Source organism: Myotis yumanensis, unplaced genomic scaffold (assembly GCF_028538775.1).
Source record: "Myotis yumanensis isolate MYYU_CA2020_CCGP unplaced genomic scaffold, mMyoYum1.0.hap1 SCAF_4, whole genome shotgun sequence".
Classification (NCBI taxonomy): Eukaryota; Metazoa; Chordata; class Mammalia; order Chiroptera; family Vespertilionidae; genus Myotis; species Myotis yumanensis.
The window spans coordinates 37,900,644-37,913,307 of record NW_027223755.1 but is presented as its reverse complement, the minus strand read 5'-3'; the positions used below and the strand labels follow the sequence as shown (position 1 = coordinate 37,913,307).

The 12,664-nt window shown below is 40.3% G+C and overlaps 1 protein-coding gene across 3 annotated transcripts in view; it reads right to left on the bottom strand.

Moving 5' to 3' along the window:
- Window positions 1–12,037, bottom strand: part of FCHO2 (FCH and mu domain containing endocytic adaptor 2) — a 113,917-nt gene extending 101,880 nt beyond the window's left edge. For 2 of the 3 annotated variants that reach the window (XM_070412164.1, XM_070412165.1), the window contains exon 1: window positions 11,924–12,037. In XM_070412164.1, the coding sequence (XP_070268265.1) occupies window positions 11,924–11,956 (33 nt within the window). In that variant the 5' untranslated portion in view covers window positions 11,957–12,037. The remainder of the gene's footprint in view (window positions 1–11,923) is intronic. The other variant, XM_070412166.1, reaches the window with a different exon arrangement.
- Window positions 12,038–12,664: the final 627 nt, after the last annotated feature.

Sequence of the window (12,664 nt, the reverse complement as noted above, 5' to 3'; positions counted from 1 at the left end):
TGAATATCTCTATTTAAACGGCTATGAAATTCCCATTTTAACTAAAATGGAATTCAAATACCTAGGTTTTAAGAGCCGCAAAAATAGTAGAAAAGCATAAAGCTATAAACCCCACAGATTTTTAATTTATTGATTTTAGAGAGAAAAGAAGGGAGAGAAACATCGATTTGTTATTCCATGTATTTATGCATTCATTGGTTGCTTCTTCTGTGTGCCCTGCTTGGAGAGCAAACCTGCAACACTGGCATATCAGGATGATGCTCTAACCAACCGAGCTACCCAACTAAGCTACTGGCCAGGGTAAACCCCACAGATTATAGTTAATGGTTTGAAACTTCTCTTTCAAAGAATCTTTTAAGGGCAACAGTAAATTAAACACTTCAATTTTGATGAGTCCAAGAGCTGAAAAGTAGGCAAAAGATAGTGTAGACTGTATGAATTAAAAAGTTGATTTTACTCATTTTCTTTTTCAATTAAAAAAATATATATTTGGGGGGGAGGGAAGAGAAAGGTCAGGAGTTACTGTCATGTGAATAACAACAACATGCCTAACCTTCCTCTGAACTCCAGATAGCTTAAATAAATAAATGTCACTTCCTACCTCTCTGTATTCTCCTTTTACTCTAGCTCTTACCAACATTTATTAGCTAACCTTGGATAAGTCACTGCAAAGTATAGCATTAATACATTTCTGATGGTCTCACTTTATTTGACTTCTCTGAAAAACAAAATAAAACATTTAACCAATTCTGAAGATACTCTTTCTCCTTTGACGAATGACCCCTCAACTGAAGAATCTTCTAGACCAGCGGTTCTCAACCTGTGGGTCGCGACCCCTTTGGGGGTCAAATGACCCTTTCACAGGGGTCGCCTATGACCATTGGAAAACACATATATAATTACAAATTGTTTTTGTGATTAATCACTATGCTTTAATTATGTTCAATTTGTAACAATGAAAATACATCCTGCATATCAGATATTTACATTACGATTCATAACAGTAGCAAAATTACAGTTATGAAGTAGCAACGAAAATAATTTTATGGTTGGGGGTTACCACAACATGAGGAACTGTATGAAAGGGTCGCGGCATTAGGAAGGTTGAGAACCACTGTTCTAGACACTTTTGATAGGAATTCAACAAATATACAATGACAGCCTTCCAGTACCATTTTGCCTTAAAAACTGCTAGGAAAAAAAGAATAAGCTGTTTTTCACACATGATCACTAAAAGGATTCTGCAGAACTATTGACAAGATATTACTAAAGCAAAAAAAAAAACTGATTATAATATGTAAAATGAGCCCAGCCAATGTGGCTCAGTGGTTGGGCATCGACCTATGAACCAGGAGGTCACGGTTGATTCTTGGTCAGGACATATGCCCAGGTTGCTGGCTCCGGTTCCTACCGGGGGGCATGCAGGAGGCAACTGATCAATGATTCTCTTTCATCATTGATGTTTCTATCTCCCTTTCCCTCTCCCTTCCTCTCTGAAATCAATAAAAATATTTTTTTTAAAAGATGTATGTAGAATGAGCACTGCTCAGCAGTCAAAACTACTCAGTGCAGGTGCAAAAGTTACTCAAACACATTTGTTGGTTGACTGATGAGTTTTAATTATAACTCACCTCTTCCCAGTTAGTTAAATCCTTAAAGCCATCTAATAAATATTACATATGGATTCTACAAAAATAGCAGATGCAAACAGTTGAGAGATCATTTTCATTTTTATATCTTTCAAATTTTCTGTAATCTGTAAAAAATGTAATTTTCATTACTCTCAAAATGAAAATAATAAAACTTAACAAGTTCAGCTTTCTCAAAAACTCTTCAAGCTATACTTGCAAAGACACTGAAGGCTACCACTTAAACTGGCATCCTGTATACATTAGTACTTAAATCTCAAGTCCTCATAATGCTTAAGTGAAAAAACAAAACTAGAAGTAACCTAAATGTCCAAAGGGACGGGGTTTTTAAAAAAAATTATGGCCTCTCTATTCCACGGAAACCTATGGAGTCACTAAAAACATATTCAAGAATACTTAATCACATGAGAAAAATGCTTGGTATCATTTGAAAATTATAAGATACAAAACTATATAGTATCCCTAACCGGTTTGGCTCAGTGGATAGAGCATCAGCCTGTGGACTCAAGGGTCCCAGGTTCGATCCGGGTCAAGGGCATGTACCTTGGTTGTGGGCACATCCCCAGCAGGGAGTGTGCAGGAGGCAGCTGATCGATGTTTCTCCTTCATTGATGTTTCTAACTCTCTATCCCTCTCCCTTCCTCTCTGTAAAAAATCAGTAAAATATATTTTTTTTTAAAAAGACTTTTTAAAAAAAACTATATAGTAGAACCCATTTAAAATTTCATATTTCTAAGTATCTTAGAGGATAGAGGGAAAGGCTATAGGTAATTTTTACTTCTGTATCCTTCTGTTTTACCTATCTATATAATAAAACCCTAATATGCAAATCGACCAAACGGCAGAAGACCAGCGGAACGACCGGTCACTATGATGCGCACTGAACAAGGCTCCCACAGGGGGAGCGTCACTCAGCCAGAAACCAGACTCATGGCTGGTGAGCGCAGCGGCAGTGGTAGGAGCACTAAGGAGCAGTGAGCCGGCGGCAAGGAGCAGTAAGCAGGTGGGTGCTAAGGAGCAAGGGGTCCCGGACTGCCAGAGGGCACAGGCCAGGCTGAGGGACCCTCCCCCGCCCCCCGCCCCAGAGCATGAATTTCGTGCACCGGGCCTCTAGTTACATCATAATTATGGTTATAATTAAAAGGAAAAACCATCTTCACTGGCTGTTGTTTCACCCAACTAAAAACTAACATATTTTAGTTTTAAGACCCCAGCACCACCAATTTGCTTTACTTATATTGAACCTTCCGTCCCTAAAGCCAAGCAAGCATGCTTGTCAGTATTTTCCATAATTTTTTAAAATATATTTTTATTGATTTCAGAGAGGTAGAGAGAATCATTAATCAGCTGTTTCTTGCACAACCCCCACTAGGGATCTAGCCCATACCCAGGCGTGTGCCTTGATTAGGAATTGAACCGTGATCTTCTGGTTCATAGGCGGACATTCAATCACTGGGCCACGCCAGCTGTAATTTTTAATCCTGAAATTCCATCAAGGAACATGTTTGTGCCTCATGAACTGATGGAATTATGTGCCTCATCTTCATCACACAGTTCACTAATCACTTCCCAATTTAATCCTCTCTGACTGGTCATTCAAGCAAGATTCTCTAGCATCTTCGTCAATAGATGTAACTATACATCTCAGTTGCTGTTTTTGTTTCTCCCCATATCTGACCAACATATGCTAACTTCTGTGGACTCAATTGTTATTAAAATTCTTCAAACTCTAATATTCTTTAATTTTTCCACACTAGGTAAATTGAAAACCAATCCATTAATCCCTTTACTTTATAAATCTGTATAACACCATATTTCTATAGGGATTTCTTAGGATTAATTGTTCTAGAATTATGAAATCAGGACGGATTTCATAATTTCAAAAGATACCCCATGACTCAAAAAAACTACTTCCAAAGGGCTTATGCTAGCCAAATATGCAGGATGATACAAAGCATACCTGTTCTCCCATGCCTTTGCCTAAATAATTTAAGTAGTTCTGAAGGGATTAGAGTATTTAGGATTTAGTGTACAGGGCCAGAAAAGAACCAAGACAGAAAATGTTTATCCTTTCCATATCAGTGCTCTAAAATCCTTCCCCTGAATTAAATTTATGCAGACTAAATCAGTATTAATTTCTTACTTTCAAATTCCTCCTAGATTAAGACAAAAAATACAAAATAACCATCCCTCCACCCCCACCCCCACCCAAAAATCCAAGGACTTCAAAAAATTTGGTGCCATCTAAAATACTGTAATTTTATAATGTCTGCCCATCAAGTCTACTTGAACCTAGTTAGATGAAATCTGTAGTTTGCATTTTCATAGCCTGTTGCAGTTGAAAACAATTTGGGCATGGCTAACTGGCTGTTATACAATTATACATTTTAATTTAGTGGATGTTACTTGCTTGTATATACATAGGTTATCTCAGGAAAGCTACATAAGAAATTGGTAACAGTGATTGCTTTTGGGGAGATCTTGATGACAGGAGAAAAGGAGATTTTTTTTTTTATACTGTATTTATTTCCTTTTGTAACTTGAATACTAAACTGTGTAAATTTCACAAATCTGTTAATGTAGATATGTAAATATACATACATATATACTTTTTGAATTTTAATATACCATCTGATGGGATCATATCCTAAGCAGGTACTCCAAACTACAATATTTGGAAATTTCAAGTAATAGGAAGTCTATATCCTGGGTGTCTATGGTCACTTCAACTAATTTTCTAAAGACATACATTTTTAAATAACCCCAAAGAATGTGTATGTGTGTGTATATATGTGGTTATTAGTCTCTCATCTAAGATACTAAATTTATATAAACTAATCAAGCAAAAATATAACGTTTGGATTCCAATGTCCTATTAATAGCAATTCCAGGTGTTTTGTTTTGTTTTGAATATATTTTATTGATTTTTCACAGAGAGGAAGGGAGAGGGATAGAGAGTTAGAAACATTGATGAGAGAGAAACATCGATCAGCCGCCTCCTGCACACCCCCTCCTGGGGATGTGCCCGCAACCAAGGTACATGCCCTCCACCACAATCGAACTCGGGACCCTTCAGTCCGTAGGCCGACGCTCTATCCACTGAGCCAAACTGGTTAGGGCGCAATTCCAGGTTTTTAAAAATCATTTTAATCCTCTGTTCATCCATGTAATCACATATCAAATTTTAGATAGGTAACCAAGTGCTCCAATTTTATTTAAAAACTTAAGTATAACAATACTAGTGAAATCAACAGACAAATGGAATGAAATTCTTGTACTGGTTAATCAGTAAAAGAAATAAGGAAAAGAAATAAGGAAAAACTTCAGGATAAATATACCTAAGATAATTGTTCATTCTTGATGTGCTGATTGGAGATAATCTTTGGAAAAAGTTACCTAAGTAAAAATGTCAGTTTACCACAATGTGATGTATGTTAAAGAATACTTGGTGTCTTTCAGAAAATGCTGCATAGCTTATATAGGTTAGTTCTACTATGTAAAATGAGATTTATAAGGTATTTCATCAAATATGTTGTGCTTACTTATTTTACCCCTTCAATAATTATCAATCACCTATGCCCAGCAGGTGTGGCTCAGACCCATGCCTCAAGAGGTCTCAGGTTCCATTCCAGGTCAGAGGCATGCAGGAGGCAGCCAATCAATATTTCTCTCTCATCAATGATTGTATCTCTCCCTCTCCCTTCCTTTCTAAAAAAATCAATAAAAACATATGAAAGTAATTATAACCTATGAAATCCATTTGTTTAAAAAAAATTTTTAACTCCTGAATTTAATCATCTGAATTTATACAAAAACATGAAGCTAATTTGATAACTATAATACAATGCTTACATAGAGAATCTCAAAAGTATTATTAACTGGTACTCAACTCTTAGAGAATGAAACAGCATATCAAGACGCTTCCTCATTGTAATATTTGTTGATATCTTTTTTAAATTATACAATCTTCTGATGAGCTAACAACTGATATTAAAGACAATAGTGTAGTATCTGCTATTAATATTATTTGCTGTCCAATTTTAATAGAAAAGAAAAACATTTTCAGCTTGATTATCAATGGCACTATACTTTGTGGCAAAAAATGACTTATTAACAACAAAACACCTGTTGTGTAGGAAGTTTGAATATATTTTTCTCTTTAAAGTATAGTATTAAGTAAAAGAATTTGTAACGTAGCATATACTTTAAGTCAGTGGTTCTCAACCTTCCTAATGCCCCAACCCTTTAATACAGTTCCTCATGTTGTGGTGACCCCCAATTTCATTGTTACAAATTGAACATAATTAAAGCATACCCAAAGCAATCTATAAATTCAATGCACTTCCCATTAAAATACCAACAGCATATTTCACAGACCTAGAACGAACTCTCCAAAAATTCATCTGGAATTAAAAAAGACCCCAAATAGCTGCAGCGATCCTGAGAAAGAACAACAAAGTAGGTGGGATCTCAATACCAGATATGAAGCTGTATTACAAAGCCACTGTTCTCAAAACTGCCTGGTACTAGCACAAAAACAGACATATAGATCAATGGAATAGAATAGAGAATCCAGAAATCGACCCGAACCAATATTCTCAATTAATATTTGACAAAGGAGGCAAGAACATACAATGGAATCAAGACAGTCTCTTCAATAAATGGTGTTGGGAAAATTGGACAGATACATGCAAAAAAATGACACTAGACCACCAACTTACACCATACACAAAAATAAACTCAAAATGGATAAAGGACTTAAATGTAAAACGGGAAACCATAAAAATACTAGAGGAATCCAAAGGCAACAAAATTTCAGACATATGCCGAAGCAATTTCTTCACTGATATAGCTCTTAGGGCATTGGAAACTAAAGAGAAAACAAACAAATGGGCCCTGACCGCTTTGGCTTGGTGGATAGAGCGTCGGCCTGCGGACTGAAAGGTCCCAGGTTCGATTCCGGTCAAGGGCATGTACCTTGGTTGCAGGCACATCCCCAGGAGGGGTTGTGCAGGAGGCAGCTGATTGATGTTTCTCTCTCATCGATGTTTCTAACTCTCTATTCCTCTCCCTTCCTCTAAGAAATCAATAAAATATATTTTAAAAAATAAAATAAAATAAACAAATGGGACTACATCAAAATAAAAAGCTTCTGCACAGCAAAAGAAACCATCAACAAAACAGTAAGAAAGCCCACTGCATGGGAGAACATATTTGCCAATGTTATCACTGATAAGGGTTTAATCTCCAACATTTATAGGGAACTCATACAACTTAACAAAAGGAAGATAAACAATCCAATCAAAAAATGGGCAAAGGACCTATATAGACACTTTTCAAAAGAGGACATTCAGAAAGCCAAGAGACATATGAAAACATGCTCAAAGTCACTAATCATCCGAGAGATGCAAGTCAAAACAACAATGAGGTATCATCTCACACCTGTCAGAATGGCTATCATCAACAAATCAACAAATGACAAGTGCTGGAGAGGATGCGGAGAAAAGGGAACACTCGTGCACTTCTGGTGGGAATGCAGACTGGTGCAGCCACTATGGAGGACAGTATGGAGTTTCCTCAAAAAGTTAAAAATGGAACTCCCTAAAAAATAAAAAAAAATAAAAAAAAAATAAATAAATAAAAAAAAAAAAAATGGAACTCCCGTTTGACCCCGTGATCCCACTTCTAGGAATATATCCCAAGAAGCCAGAAACACCCATCAGAAAGGATATATGCACCCCTATGTTCATAGCAGCACAATTTACCATAGCTAAGATTTGGAAACAGCCTAAATGCCCATCCACAGATGAGTGGATTAAAAAACTGTGGTACATCTACACAATGGAATACTATGCTGTGGTAAAAAAGAAGGAACTCTTGCCTTTTGCAACAGCTTGGATGGAACTGGAGAGCATTATGCTAAATGAAATTAGCCAGTCAGAGAAAGATAAATACCACATGATCTCACTCATTTGTGGACTATAGAGAACAACATAGACTGATGAACAGGGACAGATCCAAAGACAGAGAAACAGCAATCAGACTATTAATCCCCAGAGGGAAAGTAGGGGAGAGTGGGGGTAAGGGGAAGAGATCAACCAAAGGACTTGTATGCATGCATATAAGCCAAACCAATGGACATGGACAACAGGGGGATGAGAGCATGAGTGTGTGTGTGGGGGGGGGGGGGGGGGGGGGGGGGGTTTTGGGGGGGAGATGGGGGTTAATGGGGGGGAATGAGGACACATTTGTAATTCCTTAACTAATAAAGAATTTAAAGATAAAAAAAGATAAAAACAATATGTAATTATATATGTGTTTTCTGATGGTCTTAGGCGACCCCTGTGAAGGGGTCGTGACCCACAGGTTGAGAACCGCTGCTTTAAGTTAAGAAACACCATACTTTAAAGACTTAAAGGCAGGATGTGCTGCTTTCAAAAAAGCTTGAAGAAAGTTTGAATGGATGAATCAAACTTTCCTCTAATAAAATGCCACAACAAAAGGTTTGTCTTTTTATATATAGGGCAAAAAAACAATTAATAGGTTGTTTGGTTACAAATCGAAAACTTGAAAGATTCTCACTCTGACAAGTTTTATTCTGTTTTGACAGTGTCACTTTAAACAGTCGGAAAGAAACATGAAGTTAATTGTAAGTTCTCTATTTTAAGAAATTATTTTAAACCCTGGTCGAGTAGCTCAGTTGGTTAGAGCACCGTTCCAATACACCAAAGTTGCCCATTCCATTCCCAGTCAGGGCACACACAAGAATCAACCAATGAATGCATAAATAAGTGGAACAACAAGTCTACATTTCTCTCTCTCTCTCTCTCTCTCTCTCTCTCTCTCTCTCTTTCTCTCTCTCGAATAAAAAATATTTTTTAGAAAATTATTTTATAAATGATCCTAAAATATGTAAATCTTTAAGTTGTTGTTTTAAACAGACAGCTATCAAATTATCAAAAGTTATTTAGTTCCTAGACTTTCTTAGTTCATTTAATCCTCCTTAGGAGCTTTTTAAGCTCTAATTTAGAGCTTTTCAGCCCCAATCCTAATCTTGAAAGTAAAATAAAATACAGTCTATTTTAACTATTTGTACTCAATAGTGAAATGAAGGCAAAGACTGCAACATAAATTAGACTTGAGATTCACTATAGATTTCAGATGGCGAAATTTATTCCTCTTTTAAGAGACACAAAAAAGGGTACCTACACCAAACTTGTACAAAAGTGTTTATAGAAGTATTATTCATAATAGCCAAGAACATTAAACAAGGCTACGTTCAAATCTCAGTTAACAGAAAACAAAAGATAACTTTAAAATGCTAGCATATAATTTGTAATTAAGTTCAACTTTCAAAACACATTCATGCATCAAAAATGTGCAAAACATTTAAGAATGTCAATTTAAATGATTGCTAATTGCTATTGTAAAACCTAAATTCTAAAACTGATAGGCTAAATCAAAAATTCATATGGAAATGCAAGGGATCCAGAATAGACAAAATAATCCTGAACAAGAACAAAGTTGGAAGACTCATACTCCTGATTCCAAACTTACTACAGAGCTATAGTAATCAAAACAACGTGGTACTAACGTAAGACAATGGAATACAACTAAAAATCCAGAGATAAACAAACCGATACATGTATGCCCAACAATTTTCGACAAGGATGCCAAGACTATTCAATGAAGAGAGAAGATGCTTTTCTCTCTTTCTTTTTTTTTTTAATATATTTGTATTGATTTCAGAGAGGAAGAGAGAGGGAGAGATAGAAACATCAATGATGAGAGAGAATCATTGATCAGCTGCCTCCTGCACGCTCCCCTACTGGGGATGGAGACCGGAATCAAACCCAGGCCAACAGTCTATCCACTGAGCCAAACCAGCTAGGGCGAAAAAGGATGCTTTTTAACAAATAGTGCTGGGACAACTAGATATTCACATGCATAGAATGAAATTGGACCTCTTGCTCCTACCACACACACAAATTAACTTCAAATGGATCATAGACCTAAACATAAGAGCAAAAGCTATAAAAACCCACAGAAGAAAACAATGGAATTAAATCTTTGTGACCTTGGAGAGTATTTGAGATCTTGCTCCACAGCATATGTTGCCAGTTTGGCTGAAATAAACTCTTATAAAAAACCCCTCCCCCCTCCCCCAAATCTTTGTGACCTTGGTCTAGGAAAGACTTCTTAGATAAACAACAAAAGCATAACTGATAACAGAAAAATTAGGACTTCAAGACCATCAAAATTAAAAACGCCTGTGCTTCAAAGTACACCATCAAGAAAATGAAAAAGACAACCCACAGAATGGGAGAAACTATTTACAAAGTCATATATCTAATAGGAGACATGTATCCAGAATATAAAAAAAGACTCTTACAACTCAATAATAAAAAGACAAACCAATCTAAAAATGGGCAATGAATCTAACCATTTTGCCAAAGAAAATACATAAATGAGCAATAAGCACATGAAAAGATGTTCAACATCATTAGCCACCAGAGAAATACAAATCAAAACCACAATGAGATACTACTTCATACCCATCCACTGTAATGAAAAGGACAGATAACTAGTATTGCCCAGCATGTGGAAAAATTGGGACCCTCAGACATTGATAGTGGAATTGTAAAATAGTGCTGCCACTCTGGAAAAGTTTGGTGGCTCCTTGAAATATTAAACAGAGAATTACCGTGTGAACCAGCAATCCCATTTCCAAAAGAAATGAACATATATGTGCACACAAAAACTTGTAACGAAGTGTTCATAGCAGCATTATTCATAATAGCCAAAAAGTAGAAACAACCAAATGTCCATCACTGGTAATGGATAAATAAAATGTTATATGTGGAACCAAGTACTGACACTTGCATGCTACATCATGGATGAACCTGGAAACAAGCTAAAAGAAGCCAGTCACAAAGGACCACATATATGACCCCATTTATTTAAAATGCTCAGAATAGATAAATCTGCAGAGGCAAAAATATACCGATTAGTTGCTGAGGTATGAGGAAAATGAGTAGTGACTGCTAATGGATACAGGGATTCTTTCTGAAGTGATAAAATTGTTCTAAAATTCACTGTGGCGATGTCTGCACAACTCTATAAACATACAAAAAAATCCTTGAATTGTAACAGTTGAATGGGTGTATTGTATGGTACGTTTTAGGGGGGGAAAAAAACACCTTATGTGTAGTATTTATGTTGCTTGGAAAACAAGGTAGACACAAAACCAGTAACTATGAACTGATTTGATTACTAAACAAGTTCATCCCTGAGACACTTAGAAATAAGTATTTAAGGCACAATCCTTATTCGCTGGAAGATTACTCCTTTAAATATTTCTAAATCTTAACATGGAATTGCAGTACTTGCAACTGTCAAGACATAAAATGAGATTCACCCGAGACACCGGGGTAAACACGTTCCTTTCCTGTCCATGGCTGAACTGTACTTCCCATGACAGCAAACAATAACCGCGGCGCACACTCCACGGGGAGGGAGAAGCCCTTCCCACAAGAACCTAATCCTAATACTGAGCTAACAGCGGGGTGTGGGGAGAATGAGGAAGGGGAGGGAGCACAGGGGCAAGGGGAAGTCTCGGTGCACTTAAGCCCCAGGAATCCAGGAACATTAAATTCCACTTTTATACGCTTTGTGGGCAGGCCCAGAGGCAAAGTCCTCGGCGCTGACCGACGAGCCCAACTGCGAAGCCGAGAGGAAATGCTGCGCCGGCCCGGCGCGCACGGGGTTTCGTGTGGAAATGGTGGGGGGCCAAAGGGCTCAGATGGGGGCCTGCGGTGCGGTCAGGAGGCGCGCTCCCTCCACCCGGCCGGGGCCCGCGCTCGTCCTCCGCGCGCAGCTGGGAGCGGCCGCGCCGCGGGCCCGTCGTGCGCCTCCCCGCCGCGAGCACGCCCGGCGCCCCGAGCCTCCGGTGGGGCCGGGTCCCGTCTCCCGCCTCATCCGGCGCTTTGTCCCAGCGCGGGCGGCGGGCGGCTGGTCGGCGTCCCCGCCCCAGGCGGGGGGGCCGCGATGACAGCCCTCTGCCCCCGCTAGGGCTGCGAGCCTGCGAGTCGGGGCAGCCGCCGACTCGTCGCCCGCCGGGCTTCATCCAGGCGGGACCCAGCAGGCGGCGGTCCGAGGACTCGCCCAGCCCGCGGAGCCGCCGCCGCCGCGGCCCCAAGCGCGCCCAGGCCGAGATCAGGCGCAGAAAGCCTTGGACTCCGAAACCCACACCATTTCCAGCATCCTCCTCTTACCCAAAAATTCTCGACGAAATGCGCCATGACCATCGTGCCGCTGCCGCCGCGCCGGGTTCTGCGTCCGCGCCCGCCCGCCGCTGTGTAAACACGGGCCCGGCCCCCACGGCGCCCCCGCCTTTCAGCGCCACCGCCTTCTTCCCAGAGCCCAGCCCGCACCCTCCAGGGCGCATGCGCCACCTAGCGGCCGCCGCTGCGGGGCGAACTCCTGGACGCCGCGGCCAGTGCGCGCATGCGCCCCGCGTCCCATCCCGGGGTTTGTCCCCTCTTCTATCCCTGGCGCGGGCGGGGCTCGCCTGAGTGTTCTCTTGGGAATGGTGGGGAGCTGGTCTGCGAGGACTCACCGGGGAGGCTGCCCGCACCCTTTGCGGCGCGATGGGTACTGGCCCAGCGACTGAGCTGAGAGGGGGGCCGGCCGGCGGCCGTGGAGCCAGTAGCCTGGCTGCCCGCTCTCTTTCTCCCCCCAAGACTCGCCTCCCCCGTTTGGAGGATCCCGAGGACCCCGATGGATGCCAAGTCTGAGCCAGCTGGAATGGAGGAAACTTGGCCGTGAGCCACCTGGAGGGGACTCTGAGAAACCTTTGGTCAACAGGGTGCCTTTCCTTGACCGGGAACTAAGAACCAAAACAAAACTTTCCGAGGCCGGAAAAGGAGGAAACGCCCAGTGTCGCCAAAGAGCCATTGGAGCTGAGCGAGACGCGGGCACGGAGTCCATGACCTCCAGCCCGCCCGCCCGGAGCG